This window comes from Xiphias gladius, chromosome 12 (genome assembly GCF_016859285.1).
Source record: "Xiphias gladius isolate SHS-SW01 ecotype Sanya breed wild chromosome 12, ASM1685928v1, whole genome shotgun sequence".
NCBI classification, from domain to species: Eukaryota; Metazoa; Chordata; class Actinopteri; order Istiophoriformes; family Xiphiidae; genus Xiphias; species Xiphias gladius.
In genome coordinates this window covers 6,820,586-6,845,554 of record NC_053411.1, presented here as the reverse complement: position 1 = coordinate 6,845,554, position 24,969 = coordinate 6,820,586, and the positions used below count along the sequence as shown (strand labels likewise).

Here is a 24,969-nt window from a genome sequence, read left to right as displayed (position 1 = left end):
AATCAGCACTGACAAGCCATATGCCATCCCTTCTGCCCCGCTTCAGTCTAACCATTGGGCAGGGCAGGGGCATTAACACAAACATAGTGTAAATCTGGGCTTCGACACTTTCTCAGACAGACAAACAGTGACAAAACAGTTGATTTCAAATAACATGTATCATAATATTTTCAATGTAAGCGAGTCTTACTTTCACTTTCACACACACCACGCCTGAATCAACAAAGCGCTCACTAAAACAAAATAAATAGAACAGCTTTTGATACAGGCTTATACCCATAAAAAATACCTATGGTTAAGAACATTTAGCCGTTTTGTGAAGACCTTTATGAATTCTGCCTGTTTTTTGAACTGCAACTGGCAGCTTGTGGGACTTGTACAACGCCTGCAAGGTAAAACTGCGCACTGAAAAAGAATGTTTCTCTACCTGTGAAGGGATCCGTGACAGTGTTCTTCTATCAAATCTTTGGATAACAGACACTGGTGGGCTTTTTTTTTTTTTTTTTCGAGTACAAAGAAACGTCCCAACGTTACAACTGCTGCAGAACAGTCGTAATATTTCAGAGCTGCCGTACATTTCCCTCATAGCACTCGACTCTTCTTTCTGTCTGAGTCATGTCTGGTTTTATGTTCGCATCTTACAGCTGTTGCGATGGATTCCCTTAAAATGTCTTCTTGAACTGTCTTTCAGAGAAAAAAGGCGTGTGGATCTTTCTCGTCTTCCTCCGGGGTTTCTCCTTACAGAGGGAGGGACTGAACATAAATGAAATATCAGTGTTTCTGCACACACATCAATGAATGTTTCTTATATTATCACGTACAACTTTAAACACTGCGTATGGTCATAGTTTGATTTGTCATCACCAACGGCATCATTTGTCATCGGCATCATCTTCGTAGTCGTTGCCATGGTCACAGCCAGTGAGATCCTTCATTTTGATTGTCCCTTCTTGTGTCTTGTTTATTGATGTCTATTGGTATTATGTCATTTCCTGCCTTGCTCCTGTTGTTCACATTTCCCTGTAATTTAATGGAACTTTAGAGTGTAAACAGTGTACCTCACTATGTGTAGTGCACGATGCTTCTTCATTGCAACAAAAAAAGCTGTTACAAGGTGGACTGCTTGCTTGTTGGTTCTCCAGACTTTTTAATTTTGACTCCACTTATAAAATATTTCTTCTTTTTTTATCTTCTTGATCTTCCAAGTCACATCCAGTCTTCTTGACAAATTTATGTCTCTTTATCCTTATCTCATCATACTGTAAGTTAATGTCTCTTTTTTTTTTATTTTTTATAATTGCACTGTAACAATATCAACACGTGACGCCATTGAAAGTTTCAAAAAAAAGGGGACAGGGTAAGTTTCCTTCACGGGATAAAGGAGGCTGTTGATCGGCGTTAACAGGAGAGGGCCTTGGGATTGGCTCAATTAAAAAGAGGTTTGGTGGGTGGTGACTACAGCGTTTCATTATCACAACTTTAAGACAATTCCTATAGGGGAGATAAGAGTAAGGCAAGAGGGAAGGACGGAAGAGTGTGTACAGTTTGTAGAGTGTTTGTAGGGAAGGGAGTGTACTGTGTGTGTGTGTGTGTGTGTGTGTGTGTGTGTGTGTGTGTGTGTGTGTGTGAGTGTGTGTTGCAGAGTGGAAAGACTATTTTGCACAGTGTATTCAAAAAGAGACGGAATAAAAACAAAAAAAACTTGTCAGTTTTCATCTTGCCCGCAAGCTGGTGAGTGGTCCACTGTTGCAGGATCAGTTGAGGGCCCTCGGGTGTGTGTTTTTGTGTGTGTGTGTGTGTGTGTGTGTGTGTGTGTGTGTGTGCGTACAGTTGGCAGAGGACTGGTTAAAAGTCATAAGTCACTGATAGTACTAGATAGAGTTCAGCGGGTACGATGGGAGGATCCACTGTTCCCACGATAGTGAGATACAGTTATTAGAGAAGAAGCAAGAGAAGGTGAGGAGGGTGTATAGAATATTTTTGCCTGTCGATTCTTTCACTCTGTCCCCATATTCTTTTCTCTAGTCTCTCCATCAACGTTATACAGACTTTCTCTTTACTTTAATTTTGTTGTGTGCAGCTTCCTTTCTCAACTTCTCCCCTTTTACCTTTTCCCTTTATCCTACCTCCTCACCTAGATCTTTCAATATCCATCTGTTATTAAATATCTAACAGAGTTGTCTGCTGCTGATGAACAACTACATAAAAGTGCTCTTCAAAACCTGCATTGCATTTTTTGACATTAATGCTTTAAGTAATTCTTAATTTAGAGGGTTTTATGTATCCTAGACGTTTCCTCATCAGCTGAGCTGGTAATGCTAATAAAAATAATTAGTTTTAACATCACTGCTAAGTTTTAGTGTTTCACGATGGTTTACATTCTTGTCAGGAAAGAAAAAAAATATTTAACCAAAAAGAAGTCTGTATTTTGGGCTTGTAAAAATAAAGAAAATTTGTAGATCTGCTGATTCCATAAAAAATATTAGAATCGGCCTATATCAATCCAACTCTACTCTCTGTCTCTGCTCATCCCTGTCCGTCTTTGAAGATTCCTCCTACTCTCTCTCTCTCTCCCCCATAATAGCAGTGGGTCTCTCTCCCTCCCCTCTCCACTCCTTTTAAAACTCTGGTATATGGCAGTAGGCCTCCAGTGAGGCCAGCAGGATGTAAATCAGCCACAGCGAGACAAACAGCAGCGACGTTAGCAGCTTGCAAGTCCGCGGCCCGCCCAGCTCACCGCCAGCCACCGTCGCCCGCCGCCGGTACAGCAGTGTGACCACACACACCACGGCCAGGATGGTGAAGAGGGTGACGGAGAAGGCCAGGTTTCCTGGGTCCACCTTGAATGGCTTACCCTCGGTGCGCCAGGCAACGGCTGCGATGGTCCATGCCACGCCAATGCCCAGGAAGACGTTGACGGCGTTGGAGCCTGTCACGTTGCCGATGGAGGCGTCGGCGTACTGGTCCTGGATGGCAGCGACTTTACTGGCGAATGTGTCTGGATGGGAAAGACAAATTTGACAGTAATCTTAAGGCTTCAACATCATTTTTTTACTTTAAAACTTCTTTTTGGCCTCATTTGTATGAATCTTACACATATTTTTGTTATTGAATTTTAAACCTTTTAGCATTTTTTAAATCATACGTACAAGTACAGACTGCTAATAAAATTTACATCAAATTTTAAAGACATAAAAACAAGGTGGGGACCATGACGAACACCTGAGGTCAGAACAAAACAATGAAATAATGTAAAGCCACATAATGGAAATTAGTCACTTGATGTTTTGGTGAATGTCTTTCTCAAAGCCACTGAGGAAATTACCTCATACACCGTATGAAACCGTGAGAAACCACCCATACAGTATTCTCATAGCCGCACACACACACACACACACACACACACACACACACACACACACACACACACACACACACACACACACACACACACACACACACACACACACACACACAAATATACACTGTGGCATACGTGTATGCTCGGAGAAACATAAAAAAGAAGCAAAGAGGTTAAGAAAGATAAAGGTTCTGTGTATAACAGAAACCATACAGTAGATAGAGGATCAGCTGTTTGAAAACCTTCTTGTCAATATGAAGCTGAACTAGAAAGGAATGAATATTTAGTCAAACTGTACAGGTGCTCAATTTCATTGCCTTTCTCACCTGTATTTAAGGGAAATTTAACCTGGGTCATTCTCTCACAACTGTGTCAGTTCTGACTTTGCACCTCTGCCACTTCCTCCTACAGATTCAGGTTTCCCTGTTAAGCGGGTTACTATACACTTAGCAAAAATAGTTGATCCTGTGAGATCACTTTTGTGTTTACTTTAACTTGCTTTAACCTGACGAGCATTCGAAATGACATAATTTTCCTTTCAGTAACATTCACTTAGTTTATGTAATTTCGCTTCCATTTTCTAGAAATGAATTTCAGGAAAATTCATACTTCTTCCTGGAATGTATGGTTGTATATTGGCATCAGACTATGCTAGAACACGTGTAATAAATGCTGTAAAATGCTGCAGGTGTACATGAGTGCAGCTCTTTGGTGTTGAACATTTGAGGAGAAAGTGGATAAAAAAGGCAGAGACTCTACAACTGGGCTGGCAGGGAACACCAGGGAAACAGCTGCCAGTTATATTGTGCCTGTCTTGGCTTATTTCTATTTTTAGATGGGCTGGTGAGAAGCGTCTCAATTCTCATTTGAATGTCAGCGAGATTAGTTGAAATTCATATCCCAGCCTGAAAAATATCATCCACACTTTTCCTTTTTTTTTTCTATTTGGGGGGGGGGGTCGAATTGTAATCCTGTTGGTGATAGAGCACACAAAAAGAAATGAAAAATTTGATGTGTTTTGAAACACGGGCACATGAGATTGTGGGTTTGAATCTGAGTCATGAAACCACATGTTACTGCCTCCACATGCATACAGTACACACACTGTACTAACTAATGCTGGCAACACAGAAGAAGATCATACCCAAATTAAGAAACCCAGAGCCTCATATACTGTACATTCACCAAGTTTACAAGTTTTTCTCTTCCAGTCAAGAAACTATTAAAGACCCAGACTACAGAACAACATACTGTACATTGTACAAGCAGCCAGTCAGCCAGTTATGCTTTGGAGGTATTTACTGACCATCAAAAGCTAGCTTAAACCTGGTCCTGTCCTCACCCTGAAGCTCTGGCGTTCACACCCTTCTATTCATGTCGAAAACTCTGGTATTCCTGAATGTAGGTTTATCAGTGTCAAATTAAAGGAGCGTTACTGAGATTACTAAGTGCAATGGAATCTCTGAATTTCAAACTGCATTCCTGTGCGCTACTGAATACTGAAGAAAGTGATCACATTACTGTAATTACCTCCGCCAAGGAGGTTATGTTTTCACTCTTGTCTGTTTGTAGGTTCGTTTGTTTGTCAGCAGGATTACGTAAAAAGTGCTGAACTGATTTGCACCAGATCAGTAATTTTTTATCACTTTCCTTAACATTGCAAGATAGAGCATTTTTCGACATTTTCATCAATTTCTCAGGAAATATTGTATGGATCTCGATGTAAAAAAAATCCGACATATTTATGGTGTCGAGATCTATGAATTTGTACAATTTGGTGCAGATCCAGATAATAATCCGGATCTTGTGGAGCTACACAGACATGTGTAGGATTGTTTGGCCTAGTTCGAGGTATGCGCTCTACTGAGAGACATTCTAGTTAAGTAATGTGTTACTGCTCTACACTGGTCACAGCCAGAAAAATATTAGAGAATTGCTCATGAAAATGCCTGAAAGTGTCTAAAGATCAATGTAGCCATACAAATTTTCAATTTTTCAGAAAAAACTTAAAACGGCACATTTTGTGTGTGAACAACAATAGGATTGAGTGACAAAACGTGTTTTTGAAATGTGGGTGAACTGACACTTTATCCATTATCATGTTCCGTCAATGTCTTGAATGTCACACTAATCAAAAAGTCAAGACACTCCCAGTTCATGCAGAGAAAAACTCAAAATATATACTTTATCAGTGTATAGGATCAAGACTTTAACCGGTGTCAACCCTCTGGGGATGAATCTGTGATGTCGGCAGGACTTATTCACCACCAACGCAGATATGAAACAACACTGAGACTATTTAAATGGCTCAGATGGTTACAAAAAAGCTCTTAAACAGCCAATTTAGCAGTTCAAACCAAGCATCCGATCAGCATTTGCCTCTAATTGCCTGAATCTGCAAATATGTTGTAAATTGGACCAATAATCCTCGGGTGTGTCTCCGATGTAATAATGCAAGAATGCTTTTACAAATCTGGAGGAAGGCTGAGAGAGTGGAGGAGGGTGGGCTGCACGTCAGAGACTGGGAAAAAGAGAGAAGATAAATGTTTTTAACAACTTTTAAGGAGATCACAATAACACGCACAAACGCGAGGGAGCACACGTTCCCGGTGGAAGTTATAATGACCTGCCGGACTTGTCGCACACACGTGCATCATTTCAGCAGGGCAAACACACATTTTCACCCACATACACCTGGGTATGATGGATGATACAATAATGAAAACACAACATCCAATAAGAGGACGGAAGAGAGGGAGCTAGAAGTAAGGTAACACCTAGTCAGAATAATAAATGGACCGGGATGGGGCACGAGAGCAAGTGTCACCAAAAAGTGAGAGCAATATAAAAGTGGGAGGGAGGGAGGAACAGATAGAGAGACAGGAAAACAAGGGAGAGAAAACAGTGAATGTGAGTGAAAGAGATAAAACAAAGCAGAATAAAAGAGATTCAGAACAGGAAAATGGGAAAAGAAAAGCAAGAAAAGCCAACAAATTAATGTCAAAATGTCTTGTAACAGGATACACAAACTGATAATAGATATCGAATCCAAATTTAAAGCCTCCAATTCCAGCACACAGCATAATATGGCTCTTGAAGTAATTGATTCAAAAGCTAATTTCCAGAGACCTTGCTGCAAGGCATCAAAGTTATCGCCTGGTAGAGTAGCTACGGAGCCATTTCTATAAATCATACAGAGGGGTAACAGTAAAACGGCTGACAAGAGGAAAGAGGAAGCGAATTGAATTAAAGCCCTGGGACGATGTGTCCCCTCCGGGTGGAGACAAGCTCAGGCTGAAGGCTCTGACGTAGCCGGGGTTTTACAATTCAATTTTGATTGTAAGCTTGCTTACTGAGGGCGGCTGCTGTTGAAATGAGATGGAGGAGAGAGGACCGGCTCTTTCCTTATATTTGTTTACCCACTTGTTTGTCACATCTGAAATTCGAGGAAAATATGCATCGTGTTTCATGTTTACTATTTACTTACTGTTCACTTTTTGTGTGAAGAAACATAATCGACAATACTGCAGCTACAGTATGGTGCATAATTTTCCATTTTTTGAAAAGAAGACACATTTTTTGGACATATTTGTGATACACTTTCTAAGCTTCATGCCCCAGGGTGAGCATTTCCCCTTGGCAACAGTTGACCGGTGTTTAAGAACAGGTGTTGCTAAGGGATGTGGTGACTACTTTTTGTTCAACACCTGTTGAGTCATCGGCAGCTCTTGGACGCACATGTTATAGAAAGGAGATGGCTCAGCTAGTGGTATCTGTCTCTCTTTCATGGGTCCACTTGTGGTGACAAAAATCAAATGGCGAGGCTGTCAAGACTGACTGCAACGGGTAGTCTGGTAACTTCAGCATCACAAACGTTATCCAGTGATTGGAATTCTGACACAGAGTAGTGTACGGACTAGTGTACGGACTAGTGTACGGAGTAGTGTACGGGGTGACGTACAGAGGTGTGGAAGAACATAAGTAGTAGTCAAACCAAAGATGAGACTAAGCAACAGCTGATTAATCATGTGGAAGAACATAAGTAGTAGTCAAACCAAAGATGAGACTAAGCAACAGCTGATTAATCACATGTGTGTCCGTCGACGCTGTTACCAACTATTTTTAGGGCCCAGCCATACAGATAATGCACTAATCAATTTATAATCCCAAAATAATTAGTGTCGACCGAAACGAACATTTAAATTTCTTCTTTTATGTTGTTACAATTTAACCAAATAAGTAGACAAGTCAAAACAAATACCAAGAATATATTTTTATTCTCTGGCAAAAATCAATTTCAATTTCAGTTTGACTTGTTTGACTGGTTTTTCAGAATGTTCAAGTGTCACTGTATCAATATATTATATACAATATACTAATATAATCACTCACCTGGTACTGATGTTCCCAGTGCCACAAACACCACAGCGGTCACCGAGTCCTTCAGTCCTATGGTGCAGCCAAAGTGTGATGCCAGATCGCCAGTGACTGCTGTCAGGACGCCGATAAGCGATATTGAGACGATGAAGCAGGCCCAGCCATTCCAGTACTCTGTGGGCGGGACGAAGGCGAACAGAACCTTCCAGAAGACTGTGAGGAAGTGCATGATGTAGTCGAAACAGGACGGCAGCCGCTCCTCACCACTCTCCTCCTCGTCGTCATCTCCTTTCGGGTGTGTCAGGACATTGAAAGTGAGGAAAGTAGTAAAAAAGAGCAGCGAGACAATTCACAGAAGGAGGAAGAGAAAGGAGTGGACAAAAAAAAAGAAGGTGACAAGTAGAGAGAGACTGACGGCACTGACAGAAGCAACAGTTTAACTTGAGCCAGAATTGATCCCAATGCAGTAAAATAAATAGCTCAAGATTTAGGGATATACAATTATTGGATTTATTGCTGCAAGTTAGAGGAGAAGGTTGATACATCTCTCGTACCTGTCTGCTAACGAATCAGCCAGGTGCTGATTAGCTTAATTTAGCATAAAGACTAGAGCTATACAGCTAGCTTTGCTCTCTCCAAAGACATTTGCCTTCCAACACATTGGCAAATTGTGTTTTTTTAGTGTTGTAACTATTTCTTGGTGAACAGCCAGTTGTATTGACTTCATGGAGTTTTTGTTCACCTAAAAACAGCTAAAATAGAGTGCGGATTAAAAAAACTAGGTAGAGTCTTTCAATTTAGTGAGCCTTAGTGGTAAAACGCTAGACAGAGTCAAGCTAGATGTCCCCCCGTTTCCAGTCTTTATGCTAACGCAAGCTAACTGCTGGTAGCTTCATATTTATATAGATATGAGAGTTTCTATTTTCTGCTGTAACTCTTGTCAAGAAAACAAAAAAGTGTATTTCTTTAAAGGAGGACTAAAGAAAACTTTCTTCCTATCTAGCGTTAATAGAGGATATAGAGAAAAAAATAGTTTATCCTGGGTATTAGGATCAGAGACAGCTATGAAACCTGCATTAAAAAATATTATGAATAGATTAAAATAAATGCATGAAAACGTAAAATTAAAATGCTGATGCAAACTTTTAGAAAATGTTCTTCCTCATCATCAATCATCTTTTCAAAATGAAGTCAAAAATATGTCAACCAAAACCACTGTTCATAAATCAAAATGATGCATTATATCCCGTGTGTGTGTGCGTGTGTGTGTGTGTGAGAGAGAGAGAGAGACTGTTTTACCTGCACTGACAGTAACAGCACTGACGAACTGCTCCCTCCAGCTGCTGCTTCCAACTACCAAGGCCAGGTTTGTCTTCTTGATCAGTTTATCTACCGTACTCTACACACGCATGCACGCACGCACACACAGACACACACACAGACACACACACACACACACACACACACACACACACACACACACACACACACACAAAAGCAAACGTGCAAGTGCATACAGACCGGGCAGAACGGGAAAGACACAACCCTTGAGATGTTAATTCACTTGCAGCCAAACAGATAGGGTAAAGTACTGATTTCAAGCCTTTCAATTAGCTTCCATGTTCAAAGATACATTTAAAAAGTCTGTATTTCAAAACACTGAGTATTCGAGGTATAGGATGTGCTAATTAATTCGATGCTGTGACATTGGCTGTGATGCCATGTTCTACTGACACTCCCTGGGAAATCTAGGAAAAGCCTTCCGGCAAACTGGCTGAGTTTTCTGTTTAAAGCAGTGAGGAAGGGGAATAATAAAGGATGTTGATGCAGAACAGCATGCAGCAGCTATGGAGCATCGCACCAGCAGTTATTATCATAACTCTTTGTGAGAACATCCTGCATGGTACACTGTTTAATAAGTGAAAGGCAACGTAGAAAGACCAACAAAATATACTGTATAGCAGCAGTCTCAATAGGAGTAATTCCAGTGAAAATGAAGGATTAAGGATTGATACATTATAACATGTCAGTATTTTCCGGTAGCAGATAGAAGAAATAGCATTCCATGCAAAGAAAAACTAAAGAGTGAGAAAGATAGATAACCTTCTCAGCCTGTCTCATAAGTGTGTTTACTGCTCTCTGCATACACACACACACACAAACACACACATGGAAAATGACACAAATGGACAAATGAGAAAATGAAATCTGCAACAAACGTATACGGTATGAATCACAGATTACAGGCAAACTCACATGGGTGTGTACAAAATGATGAAAGCTGAACGTGAGACAGACAGATCTAGTTGGTTTTGTCTAGCTGTGTCTCTTGTGCTGCGTACACAAAATTTCAAGTCGTAACTCTCCACAGCTAAATTACAAACTGATCAAATTTGTAAATGCATTCTTTCTAATATACAATATTTATTAAATGACTAACCCAATATAGTTTCTAATTTGCTGGATGAATGCTCGACTTTACCAGTAACTTTCCTTCTTCTAAGCCCGTTGTGTACTGAAACAATATGACAGCTAAGCTGAATATTTGTTGCCTTTTGCATGTCTCCCATCAAAATGACAAGCATCTCATTAGAGAATTCATTACGTTCTAACACAATGAATTATTCATCCTCCCGACTGTGGCAGCTGACATTCACTTTAAATCATTTTAGAACTAATTTGCATTTGAAGTCAGTTTACTTTTTGGTGATATTTGACACAAACTTAATGGCTGCCAAAGTGGTGGTTGTCATTATTTCAACAAGACTTAAAGTCTAACTGCTCCTGATATATTCTGAGGAAATTCCGAGGTACAATGTGAAGGCACAGCGCTCACATGCACGTGTTCTGGATAAATGAAATGTAGATACAGTATCTGCACAAACACACACACTTACCTTAAACTCGTAGGACTCTTCTATGACCACTTCTAGTTGTGTGTGTTCACCCAGACTGGGACAGCCCATCTTGGCCACCTCTTCCTCCTCTGCTCCCACCAACGGCTTGTTCTCATTGGAGTCGCCTAGGAGATCACAGAGATGACTCGGTCAGCAGGCTGAGTTAAACAGTACCACCTTAAAAGAATGCAATAACGGGAACTCAACTTTTCTTTTCTTTTTTTCCTTATACTCAATGAAGGGCTCAAGCTACCACTGACAATACTGAGGTAAGGCTCCTCAATATTTTGGGGGATAGAGAAGATTTTGGCAACTAACTACAATTTCTTTTCAGAGCTTTCAGTTTTGGTGGAAATCTATTGTGGAAAAAGCCTGCCAGGATATGATCACTGACTATATCCACTTTTATTTTGAAATGTCAGCCTCTGCTCCAGTATGTGATTTCCTGAGGTAGACATGGCCTATCACAGCCATGTGTTTTGTTTTTGTTTTCTAGTGAGGATGATGGAATAATGTCACACATTGATTAATTAAACAAAACCCATATCACCATCCTGTCAACATCAAATGTTGCAAATGTTTCACCATCAACTTTGATGTTGAAATGAGTCTGCTTTCTTTGCTTCCATGCAGACGTGTTTTGTAATATTTACCATAAAAATAAGACAGAAACAATTCTTCTTTTTTCAATGTCCCTGGAATTTATCAGAACGTATAACTGTAAACCTACTGGTTGGTCACTTTGCTAACCAAAGCAGTTACTACAGTCAGAGGCTGGCTCCCACTGTTTTCAAAAATTCATTGCAAACCACTCAGAGATATGCTACTGCCTCCACTAATGAAATAGGTTGTGTTGAACAGCCTTTGCATTTCAAATGTCAATACCCTGGAGAACATCGACTCATCAGGGTTGCCTCATTTGAAGTAATGTGTCTAGAACTCTGACAGTTCTGGTTGACTCTGTATGTTTTTAATTTTTTGCCCATATTACATTTCTTTGCAAAATCACTAGGACCACTTTTTACCCACGTCACAGTGAAAGTATATTACTAAAAAACTGGGCTCATTCATTTATAACTTGCTATGGAGACACAGTTCTGTCTGTTCAATTCACTGCTTTGATCGGTCACATGATGATTTCATGTTTGTCTAAAACTGACGGATTTCTGAAGAATTGTGACAGAAAGAACTACAAAGTAAAATTGGCATTCAGGATTATAAACAATTAGCCAAATAATTATTCATTTAAAGATGAAAGCTGGCAATATTCTATATCTTTTTTACATTTCAACAAATCTCATGGAAACTAATTTCCAGATGGGCATTGACACCGTTTTAGGTTTTATTTTTTAACTGACCTTACCTTTGCATGCCATCTGAAGTCACATCATGTATCATTCAACTTTCTCATTCGTCTGATTTTGACCAGAACAATGTGAATGATTTTAATAGTTTTGCCGCAATTTCATTTTAGAAAAGGCAATCATTTCTGAAAGATGATAATGTAAATGCTAATGTTCAAATACTTATGTGCCACATGGGAATCCAAGCTATCAAGCATCCCATGCTATTACAGGTATGGATACCCACAAGGATATGTCGCTAAGGATTCCATATGTCTCCTCACTCACTCTTCACACACAGTGAAAGTCATTAATTGAGTCAGCTGTTATCAGTGCAGACCTGCTGTAAGTAAAAAACAGGGTACGGTATGTTGTACAGCATGTGTGTGGCTGAGTGTGTGTATTTAATTAAATGTAATTTCACTCGCTCTGTGACAGTGTTATAAAACCAATTATATTTCTGTGTAATAAAACATGCCCCAGGCTGTTGGCTCTTCATGTCTGACATCTAGAGTGTGGACTCTCACACCACCAGGAAGAGTCTGTGTGTGAGTCTGCGTGTTAAGAGGGAGGGAGAGAGATAAAACACTTGTCGACCACCTTTGGAGACCGGGGTTTCGAGCACACCCTGCGGCTGAGGGGCTCCATCAAACACAACCAGTATTGTTCACAAAAAGGAACCTGATAAGGGATCGGGTCCTTGTTACAAACAACCTCTACTGCTTGGTTGGGATACTTGTAAGGATGGGGTATGGCTTGAACCTCCATGCTGGCAGGTTAATAGAAGTGGCTGGCAACTTCATGTTTATCGGAACAAGCACCTTGCTTTTCGTGACCTCCGAAGGCCAACAGTGGGACTTAACAATGAGAAGGACCAGATTTGAAAATAAGAAAGTCTGCAGCTACACTGGTGGCTCTGTGAGGCTGCTTGGGCAAGTGCTGTAAGCTAAATGCCAATGTCAACATGCTAACAGGACCACCATGACAATGCTATCATTCTGATGTTTAGCAGGTATAATGTTTAGCACAATCTTAATTTATCGTGTTAGCGTGCTAACATTTGCTAATTAGCTCTAAGCATAAAGTACAGTTGAGGCAGAGGGTGAATGTCATAGGTTTTGCTGTTATTTGATCATAAAGCCAAAGCACTGGATGAACTGAAAATTTGACCTGCTGATGACATTAGATGAAAAGTTACGGGATCAACAGGGTTGTTATTATGCAGCCTGAAAGGGCTGAGTGTCTCATCCCAAAGTTCATGGCAGTCCATTCAGTAGTGGAGACATTTCGCTCAAAACCACAAATGTCAAACTCAGAGCAGCGCTTAAAGTAAGGTCAGGGGATTACCATAGTCAGTGGCCTATCCATCCTGTAGATGTTAGACTTCATCCTCTGAATGTCAGTACTTAGTTTCATGGCAATCTGTCTCACAGACTGACCAACCAACACTGCCATCCCTAGAGCCTTGTCACTAGCAAAAGTAAAAAGAGAGAGAGACAGTTCTGTATTGTGCCCAACCAGTTAATCGATTAATCAAGTTAATGAAAGTAATTTTAATAATTCTTCGAAACCAAGCAATTTGAGGATGTCACGAGGAAAAAGGCATTCGTTTTACTATTTTCTGAAATTTCACAGACCAACAATTAATTGATTAATCAAAAGGGCTAGTATAAGAAACAGATTGATCAGAAATACAAATAATCACTAGTTGCTGTCTTATTTTTGTATACTAGGTGAGGGGAAGTGAGTGAGAAATAACATGTGTGTGCGACTGAGTGACATGTGTTAGAGCAGAGTTTGTTACTTATTGCATATGTCTACTGGCTATGACCAGTTCAACCAAAGGGTGTTGTTATTTTTTAGGGTGTTCATTTTATTTTTAGAGGGCTGAAGAGGAAAAACAAAACAAAACAATGCAGATACTGTGACAACCCCACCCCACTCCCCAGGTTGGGAAGCACTGTTTTACAGGTTAGATGCATGCATGTTATCCCATTATTAATACAAACTGAACATACACAGTGCTGCAGTCAAGAGTAAATGAATGAGGATGAAAAAGAAAAAAATAACGAAAGCGATGAAACAAAAGGAGTGAAATGAAGTTAAATGATACACAGAAAATGTCTCATTTAAATGAAATGGAACGGGGAAAGTTACTCCGGATTTCTTTTTGTCTTTTCTTTCATCTAGTAAACTTTCAACCGTGTGGAAAATTAATTTGAAAAGAAACGTTAAAGGAGAAAAAGCTGCAGAAATTACTTATTGACTTCCAGCATTGCTTCTCTTTAGCCTTGAGTCACCCACCAGAGATTAGCTGTCTGTCTGCTGTAACGAGCCTTTTTAAATTTTAACTAAAGCTTCCTACATTCTTAAAATGTTGAAGGGCTTAAATGTTTTAGATTCATAGATTTCTAAGCTTTCTGGTTACTATGCAGATTCACAAAGTAGGAGATGTCAGCACAGAGCTGCTTCTGAGAAAGGAACTTGATCAAAATAGTTCATTAGGCAGGAATGAACTGCAAATTGTTTGTTCTACTCTTTTCTTGCTGCTTAGCTCAATGAAATCTTTACAGTAATGACACCAGTACGCACTGAGGGTTCAGAAAAGCATCTGGCTTTATATACTATATATGATATAGCTTATTTATGCACAGTGTATGGAAATAAATTGGTTATTAACTGTGTGATCCAGCATGATGTGACAAAGATGTTGTTATATCAAAAACCTCAGAGTTTGATCGGGGAGCTTTTTATATCTAAGCCAGGTCTAGTGGTTTAAAGTAAAATCTTTCCCAAACTAATCTGCGTTTAGATCGGAGGCTTCAGACATTCAATGCAGGTCTCACCCTGTTTATTAGAGATAGGTGTGTAAGAGGTCTGAGACCTGGTGGCAGTTAAACAAAGACTCCAGTCTGTCTGTCAAATGCTCCTTTTTTTCTGCTCCTGCTCTTGAATTCTTGATATTCTCCTTTCAAAGCCACACACACACACACGCACACATATAGACAGACCCACCGTGTTTCTGTCCTATCTCCAACAGAACCGGCTCTCCCAGCTCGATGGTGAAGGACTTGTTCTTCTCATACTCTTCATCATCAATAATCTTCACCTCAATAATCTTCCTGTTAAAAACAGAAGCGAAAGATCAGACTGAGTGAGTGTATTCCAGATAATTAACTTTTTTCGTTTTATGCTCTCCTCATAAAAAAAAGGGTGTTCACAGCAATATGTTTTGCACAGTGTATTATAACTGTGAAAGTTTCAATCCGTCAGGCTGTAATCAGACAGGTCATTTCTGCTGCTCAGACACAAAACACAGCAACATGGGTAGGGACTGCTACGTGAGCCGCATCACTATCAAAACTATTAGCTAACCTTAGGTAACAAATAGGATACCACAACAAAACACAAAAATGAACACGATTAAGTTTACACTCCTCTGTTTGCTCGTGCAGAAGATGATCAGGAGCCTCCGCGAAGGTGAAGGCTGAAGCCCAAGTCGACGTGGCTCAGTGAGACATTACATGAGGCTATTAATTAACCCCCTGAGAGTGATGCAACGTGCAGGACAGCCACCGTTGAGGCATTTTCAATCAATAGCACCCCTGGGAGAGCCCCAAAAAGCAGCACAGAGGGGGGACACATGTCACAACCAAACCTTAATGAGTAAAGTGAAAAAAAAGGTCTGCACAATGTGGTATCCTTGAAATCTAACACAAATGCATGATGGTTTAGTCCTCCTACATAAAGTATTTGCAGAGCTGATGTTTTAAATATAGTCACTACTGTGTGATAGGTGGGTTGGTATGCAAGTTTGACTTGGTACTGTTTGATAGTGTCTGCAGTAAGAGTAATGGAAAGCTACCGATCAGAAAATCCCTACTAATTTTGCAATATCCCTAATTTCAATATGTTCAGGGCACCAAAATGCAGATGACATACGTACAAGTTTGGGTGCTTCTAGCTAAAGAAGCGGAGGGGGGAGCGTACCTGGGAGGATGGAGAGAGGGATGTGAGAGCATGATGGAGGTGTAGAGAAGTGGAAGCACATTGTTTTCATTGCTGAGCTGTCACAGCAACAATGGATACAATTGGATGGATTTGCTATTTCTAGGAACACATCGGCATCAGCTTACCCACTCTCAACAATGTTGCAAACAAAAATAAAATATTGTTTAGTCAGATGTGAAACAGAAGAGGAAAAACACTTTACAACTACATGCAAACTCATTTAAGGAAGAGGGAGGAGAGCGATCAAATATGTGTCATGATTTTATATCTTAAAGTAGACTTCTTTTCTTTAATCATTTCCATTCATCTGCCCAAATTTTTTATCTTAACTAACAATATACTACAACTTACTTATATAAAACTGAGTTCCATATAAAAGGAATTAGACAGAACTGAATCATGGTGTGAATACTTGCCTGTAATAAGAGTGATATTGGAATGGGGATGTCTTTTTTTTGGCCTTTCCAAAACCTTACACACTCAAGTGTAAGTAATGGAGAAGACAATGTGCGTGTGTGTTCTAACATAAGCTAAAGTCATTAGTATGTATGGCTAACTAGCTTCCAACCTAGTGCCTGCGCATCACTCCCAAGGTAGAGAAGCACATCGATAACTAATTATGTTACATTTGCCTGTTGGGTCACTTGCTATGTCACCAAAAAAACCACAAAAAACCACCTGTTCACGACTAGCACATCCGGTGTGTAAACTAGTATTTCCCCACTGCGCTGGAGTCCTGGATGCTATCAGAGTGTGGGCTGACATTTGGGGAAGTGTAGTGACCCCCAGCCTACATTACCAGAGATAGTGGAATGTTTGCCAAAGACACTGGTAAGTCCTCATTGTAAAAACCTTTTCTCTTGAAACGATAAGTGAAAATGTACGTCTGAAAATACCAACAAGTAAGCTAAACAGCCAAATGGTTAAGTCAGAACGAACAGTCTAATGCTACATTTTTTTTTACATCATACTAATAATACTAAATTACCTATATTTGCATATTTAAGACCCTTTTTATCGGAGGCTTGTTTTATAATGCATCAACTAGAAACATTAAAAAGTCAGCATAAAACAACCACCTCTTTGTTGGTTAAATATGTTAGTTTAATTAGCTTGAGCTGACAAGAACTGCCAAAGTCATTTCAGTAGTTGCTGATTAGAAATGAGAGGCCTGCTTTTTCTACCTCTGAAATTAAGGACTCATTTGTTCCAGAAATTACGACACATTTTGATGGTGAATCTGCCCCCGTTATCACTGTAATGGAAAGATTGACAGGTGTATCAACAGGAAAGACAGAGGTAAGAGGACAGAGGGAAATAAAGAGAGAGAAGAGTCAAGGGGGAGAAAGGAAAGAGAGAGGAGAGGGGAAAGAGAGCTTGGGGAAAAAAAAGAAAATGACGTACACAGGTTAGGACTAGAGAGAGAGAGAGAGGGGAGTTAGGAAGAAAAAGGAGACAGAAAGAAGCTGAAAGAGAAGTATGAGTAATGCATAGACTTCACTGAGATGTGAAGGTTTACAGTTCATTACACACCGAGTTCATTCAGGGGGACAAGAGAACAGACACACACACACACACACACACACACACACACACACACACACACACACACACACACACACACACACACACACACACACACACACACACACACACACACACACAATAGGATCACAATTCACCTTGCCTATACAAACGTAGACAAATCATACAATCTTCAACGATAAGCTACATGCTGGCACACACTCACACACACTCACACACCGGTTGGATATGTACACTTAATGTTTTTCATGGTGCACATTACACAGATTGTGGTTTGTGTGCACAGACAGCCAGCCACCCCCACATGCACTCATGTTTCATTAGTGATAAAAAAACACACACACACACACAAACTACAATAACACAAACAATTCAGCTCAGTGTACACAAACATGCATGAAAACATGTTCCAACTAGACATTTGGGGGGTTCAATAATGTATGTATGCATTACTCACATTACTCACGTTACACACACACGCACACACACACACACACACACACACACACACACACACACACACACACACATAGATTCTCACACTGACTATAGAGCTTTCATTATTCATAGTTGGTGCTGGCTGTAGCCGCACTCCCATCTGTGCCCTCCTCTCTCCAGCTCGGTCTCATCCCTCACTAGGTCTCTTTTAGTCCCTCCTTTTTCCCCTCCTCCAAATCATTCTTTCTCTCTCCTTTTTTTCTTTCAGTCCTACATTTGAATATACTTAGAGCTGTTATTGACAATTAGGCCTCTAACAGCGTTTTTGATCTGTTATGTAGTTAAAACAGAGAGTGTTTGGAAAACCTCTGTGACGGATGCGGGTGATCGTGCAAAGCTCAAACATCCCTGACTTGAGGCCCGCAATACTGGTCCTGGGGCCTGGACTATCAGTAGTGATCCAGGGCCTAGTGTGTGTCTTTTTGATGACATTCATTGCCCATGTTGATACTGAACCTCGCTGAGCACAAGTCGACAACATTAGCCCTACTCCCAGTGCTATGACGGCGGTCTTTGAGATGGAGATTCTGCTGTTGTGACTACTACGAACAGCTTTATAGATACATCAACTTTTCCACTTCAGCCAAGTGTAAAAACGTTTTGCAATTTTTCAAGGGTTTTTTTTTCTCCCCCAAATTTTTGTGTTTTTCCCAGTAGGGGACATCTCTGCTGCTGGGTAGGCTACAATTTCAATGTGAATTTGCAGCTCTCTTCAATAACGACCACACTACCCATAATCCGCCCGATACATTACTTTTCTCCCACCTTGACTCTTCCCTCCCCCTCTCTCTCTGTCTCGCCTTTATATTTCTACCTTGTTACTTTTTGACACCTGCTCCCCAGAAAGTTCCTCTGTCAGACAATTGCCAACAGAATGACACAACACCAGGACACACACACACATACCAACCTCACTGAACACAGAACTTGGACTGCCAGAAATAGAGACCGAGAAAGGCAAAGAGAAAAGGAGCGTGACAGAGTGAAAAAGGGCAACAATAGGTATTGATGATTGAAAAGCCCCAAACAGGATCAAGTGGGCAGTGGGCTGTAAATTAGTTTAACTAGTAAGTTTTATGTCGCTGCAGAGTTTGTGTGTGTGTGTGTGTGTGTTTGCATCTGGCTTTAAAGGTCTTACAGAGGTCTTACAGAGAGTGACACTTTGATTTGATTAGTCGAGACCTCACTGCATTACTTAATGGACAAAACCTCTCTTTATATCTCTGTCTCCATCTCTTTCCATTTTCTTCTGGCTCTCGTTCTACTTTTGATTTACAACCACTGGAAGCCCTGTGTTTATGTGCGCTAGGGCATATGTGTGTTTCCAGGCAATGAATGACTGGCCACCATATTTTTAGGTGCTGTGAGCATGAGGGAGTGCGTGTGTGTGTGCGTGCGTGTGTGTGCGTGTGTGTGTGTGTGTGTGTGTGTGTGTGTGTGTGTGTGTGTGAGCACATGTGCATGTGAGAGAGAAAGCATCTTAGAGGACCACAACTGCAAACAACTCATTTTCTTGATCGAGGTTGATTTATATATACACTCCAGTTTTACCGTTTCTGCTTCTAGCAGCCCCTCTAAATCTCTCTTTGTCACACTCACAAATACACAGACACACACACACACACATAGACACATAGAGAATTGCTGCAACACACAGCAAGATTGAGATTGTAAAAAAAAACTGTAGCTGAAAGTGTAAAACTTGAACAATGTAGGCCACAAGGCTGTTGTTTTCCTAAAGCAAAACACATTGTCCGCTGGGCTTGACTCTTTCTATGCTTCACTCAAAGTAAGACAAGTGGAGAAGGGAAGCCTTTGAGAAAATGGGGGATAGTACATTGGAATACTCATATACAGGCTTGAAAGGAAAAGGACCTGTATTTTTTGTGATTATAATCACATTCCAGTACATTACACTTACCCTGTAACATTTCATTTGCCCTTAAACAATGGATTATACTGAGTGTTTATAGAGTTAATGCTCCTTGAACTGCAGGCTGCAAATACCTTGTCTGAACTTTGACTTGTTTGGTTAAACCTACATTAATTGACTTTTAGTCACTTACGGGCAGCAGAACAAGCTGCCATCACAATCTGTCCACCCCCTGTGAAAGTTCATTGTTCCCTCTCATTTTAGCTCTACTTTTGCCCTCCGCCAGCTCCTGTGGGAAATATATGCTTCTTTGGCTGTTGAATTCTCTACTATGTTTGCTAGATAGTCGCTAACTTTGATGTTGGGCAGGTATTGTACATTTGGTTTTTAGACCTTTTTCTTTCTCTGACAACATCTACCTTCTGGTGCTCTGGGCTAAATATTTAGTTACTGTGTTTTGGCTTTGTAGGTCATTGTGCCCCCTGACATTTAAGTAGCTTTTACATAATGGATGATACTGGCTGTATATGGTCTACAGGCTGAAAGCTCAAATACCTTGTTTGAACACAAGATCAGGAATGACTTCAAAAGTAAATAAATCAGCGAGAAAACTGCTAACATTGGAGTTAGTGGGGTTCTGAGTAACAGCAGCTTTTTAGTATCTAGAGATAGTAGAAAGTAGTAGTAGAAACTTTCTTGTACTATCTTCTACGTAGACCAGAGCTGCATGTGATCAAGTGATATGAGGCAGTCTGAGACTTTCCGTCCTTCTGTTTTTCTGTCGCACACACACATACACCCACCTACCCAATTCTACGGGAGCAGGTAGGTTGAAAGGAATCCTTCCTTCAGCTTTTTTTTCGTCTTGCTGAAGGCAACACAAACAAAACAATTTGGAAGCCAACAGAGAGAACAAGCGAGATGAAAAGCTCTTAAGGGGAGAGATATTACCACTCTTAATGATATCATGGAACGCATAATGAGAAACTGCACAAAACACACACTCTATGTTACCCACAAACACGCTCATGCTAAGTGGTCTCCAGCAGTGGTGAGTAATAAAGTTGCATCTCTAGTGTGTGTGGGAAGACAGAGATGGATAGACGAGATGATTTGAGCGTGAGGAAGAGGGACAAAATAAGCTACTGAAAGAGGAGGTTTAGGCTACAATAGAGAGAAGGTAAGAAAAGGAGGAAAAGAAGATATGATGAGGAAAATGAGGAAGGGGCCAGGATATGAAGTAAAAGAAACTGAGGTGAGAGTATGAAAAGATAGAGTTTCCCCTGCCTCTTACACAGGAAATCCAATACAGTCAGGGCAAAAGTGACCCTCAGTTAAAAAAAGAGATGGATGACACTTCACCAAAAGGGTATCATATTTCTAGGGTCTCATGTTCTCTTCACTATAATCTCATCTCTTAAGATACCACTAAACTCCTAATGACATTTTCATGTTTTTGCAAAGATTTTCAAACTGCAACAGAGCTTTGGAGTAAGCGTCACATCACGCTGCACTCACTGTGTTTTAGGAATTAATCTGCCAAAGCTGTCAACACAGCTAGTGTTTGTTTACATGGAGCAGCTGCCACAGATGCCTTTTTTGGGTAAACTTTGGTTCGAATTTTTGTCCGATTCGCAAAGACAATTAAAAATAGGACGTAGGGTGTAGATCCAAAATGACAGAACATGCCAAGGAACATTTAGGGAGGCGAGAAACGTATTGTCAAACAGCAAGAAACACATTTTGAAGATCGATGTTCAACTGGAAGGTTCAACCTTGGAAACAGCTGTTTGATTAAAAAAAAAAAAAATAAGGGTAACAATCTTGCCCCCACGTACTGTAAATATAACAGAGAAACTATGTCCATGACAACTGAGGAAGGCAATGAGATGTGACCGAAAGCCCCAGAAACAACAGGTAAGTTGAATCTTATCACATTGATTGATATTGCGTGAAATTTGATGTATTACTCTTAATACCCTGTTAAAGCATTTTACAGGGTATTTTCAGTTTGTTCTTAGCAATGCAAAATTAAATCGCTAGGTTTCTGAATGGAATTCTGTGCCTTTCTACCCATATGATAAAGGAAAACATCAGGGTTAATCTTTGCTAGGCGTGTAAATGTTTATTCGTTGTTAATAACAAAAAAGTAACTGATACCTGGTTGAAAATGTCTAAATAATCAATTAAATCTCTTATAGTACATTATACATTCGACTCTGTAATTGCTTATTTTTTGTTTCAGAAAGCTGCACAGAATACTAATGTTATTTGTCCTTTAAATATCTTCCTAGTTACAAATTTGTATGTTGTGATCTTGCTAGCAAAGCCGCTGCAAACAAGAGTGCACATGAGATTTTGAATGTACAACATGACCTGATAATGTATGACACATCCATCTTGGGTATGGCAATGATGCTAAGACAATTATAGTGTTAAACCCTACACTGAACTATAATCCAGCTGCTGCTTAAGAAGCTTCCTCTGTATGGTGGAACAGCCAGAACACCTTGATGGAGGACATAAATCCAGTTTCAGCCCATCTATCAGCATGCAAACCCATGACTGAGACTTGAAACAACTTCCATTTTGAGAGCCCAGTCTTTGGGGCTTTCTGCCTGAACTCGACTCTCTGTAGGCATCCAGGAAAGAGAGGAACAAGAGTTAGAAGACTGATGAGGGAGGATGAAAGGGAAGGAGGAAGGGTGCTCTGAATCTGAAACACTGAAACCTACTGTGATACAGTACAGAGGATGTATGGTTGGCATGGAAACCAGGGAGACAGGAAAACACAGTGGAGTATCACCCACCCACACACACACAAACACACTTATACACGTAGACATACAGTAGATACACACACATTACAGTCGATTATACACCTCGTAAATTGTACAGGGGTATAAGTATGTCTTCAGATCAGTCTTGGACAGCATACACGTATACAGTATGCACATGCTAATGCCTTCCTATTTGTGTTGAGTTGTGTAGGATTAAGCTACATCACAAGTCACATCATGCATTCATTACCCCACACACGCACACACACACAAACACGCACATACACACAAATCTGCATGATGCACTGTAATCCAGAGGAGCTACTGTACTGTAATCCGCTGGGAAGAGAGGAGAAAAAAGGGATGCAGGAGAGGATGAGAGGTAATGGGATCAAAAGAAGGAGGAAGGGGAAAGAGAAAGGAGGCAGAGAAAGAGGGGGAGGAACGAGAAAAGTGATGGAGGTATGGAAGGGACATAAGGGGAAGAAGGAGGAGAATAAGGAGGAAGGAAGAACGAGAGGCAGTGAGTTGGTGAAAAAAAGGGGGACTGAGTGGGAGAAAAGGAGAAAATGAAACAGATGGAGAGAAAATGATCAGAAATGAGTGAATGGAAGTGAATTAGTAATGAATAGCCTCTGTGCATTCAAGTGTGAATCAACTGTACATATATCCTAAACATATTTGCAGCAATGCACACTTCATTAACACCTTTATATACTATGCATGTAAAAAAAAAAAAAGAAAGAGAATTTGATTCACACCGACAGTGTGGGGCGTCAGGAATGAGGGCTTAGTGTAGCTGAAGAGTTGAGGTTCATGACTTCAGTCGTATGAGACAGACAGACCCAGACTCTTGGCATTTTTTAGATGGCAGTTTACCCTCCTAGTGTAATGTGTGTCCAGCCAGAAAGGGAGAAAAGAATACACCAGGATCCTATCCTGACAGTATGACGGGTTTTGGGTACAGAGGAGTCACACCTCTCAGTGTGCCTCTGAGGGGAATTGCCTGACCTCATGAGAGCGCCTGAATCTGTGAGTCAGCTGAGAGTTTTTTGATGTGGCTCATTCAACATGGGTCGGGGGACTGACCAAACACTTTGACTTTATGTAATAGTTTATGTAACAGCTTGTGTTGTCAGCCATTTCGCATCCTTGCCGGGAAGCAGCGGTGTACAGTTCGGCCCTGGAAAATGGCACAATATGAACAGTGACAACTACTGTTGCTTGTTAGAATAATTGTAATTTACAAGGCAGCAATTCATTTTGTCCCTCAAGCATCAGAAACATGCAGCTGTTATTTTGTAAAAAGGGGGTAAATTTAAGACACTTTGCAGATTTTCACAGTTATGGTATCCCCATTGCTTGTAAAATAAACGTTAATTGGCTTTGCCGCTGCAGTGAAACTATAAATCTGTTTTCTTATGTTTTTCATTTTTCTTTACTTTTCATCAACAAGGAAACACGGCAAATGTTTTTTTTTAACAATATGACAGCCAAATTGGATTTTTGTGACACAGTATTAAACCATTTTAAGGCCTCTTATAACAAGAATAAAACTTGTACTCAACAGCACAGTACATTTCATCAATCCCAGACTCTCTAGCTTGACAGTGTTTCAATTTGAATCTGTCAGTAGGTAGTTGCTATAGTGATGACCAAGATACATAATGGTCACCCTGTTCTCCGGATGTTGTTGTTGTGTTTCAGAAAGTGTTGTTTAAACCTTAGGGCTGCCAGTTCCGCTCTTCACCCTCCCGCAGCCCCTTTTAGTGGCTTTCAATTATACATTACCATCATTTTTTCACAGACCTGCACACAGACAATGATGGATGGATGGATGGAAATGAGGATAGAGGAGAAGAGAAAGAGGGGTTTGGGAATATAAAAAAAGGAAATTGAGAGCAAGAGTACGGAAATGCAAAACAGATATAGAGTAACAAGCCAATGAATGTAAGGGTGAAGGATGGCTCAGTCAACAGGGACAATCAGATGGAGAGATCGAAGACAAAGCAAGTAAAGTGCAGGGCCGCAAAAAGATTTTCAAAGAAAATGATGGCTGCTAGAGACTAGAGAGACAAAGAAAAGGAGTAACAATGAGAAACGAACAAAAACACACTGAGAAATGGCCAGACAGACATACATTACTTCTTCTTAACTACTCCTTATTCTCCAATTTTATCAAGGGTGGAAAAATGATGAAAAAAATGAAAAATGATGTCTTCAGCAGTGCTGAAGACAAACACACAAAGAGATAAATGAGTGACAGCCACTTGTCCCTCCTCCT

At 40.4% G+C, this 24,969-nt stretch overlaps 1 protein-coding gene across 7 annotated transcripts in view; it reads right to left on the bottom strand.

Annotated features, from left to right (window-relative positions):
• Positions 1 to 2,618: 2,618 nt before the first annotated feature.
• Positions 2,619 to 24,969, bottom strand: part of slc8a4b (solute carrier family 8 member 4b) — a 47,345-nt gene continuing 24,994 nt past the window's right edge. The window contains exons 10-15 of one of the 7 annotated variants that reach the window (XM_040141000.1): positions 14,976 to 15,100; positions 14,515 to 14,532; positions 10,636 to 10,760; positions 9,038 to 9,137; positions 7,754 to 8,026; positions 2,619 to 2,998 (exon numbers count right to left, since the gene is read on the bottom strand). In XM_040141000.1, coding sequence (XP_039996934.1) covers positions 2,619 to 2,998; positions 7,754 to 8,026; positions 9,038 to 9,137; positions 10,636 to 10,760; positions 14,515 to 14,532; positions 14,976 to 15,100 — 1,021 coding nt within the window. Of the gene's footprint in view, positions 2,999 to 7,753; positions 8,027 to 9,037; positions 9,138 to 10,635; positions 10,761 to 10,831; positions 10,879 to 11,347; positions 11,362 to 12,799; positions 12,815 to 13,615; positions 13,643 to 14,514; positions 14,533 to 14,975; positions 15,101 to 24,969 lie in introns of all 7 variants that reach the window. The other 6 variants (XM_040141001.1, XM_040141004.1, XM_040141002.1 and 3 more) reach the window with 6 other exon arrangements.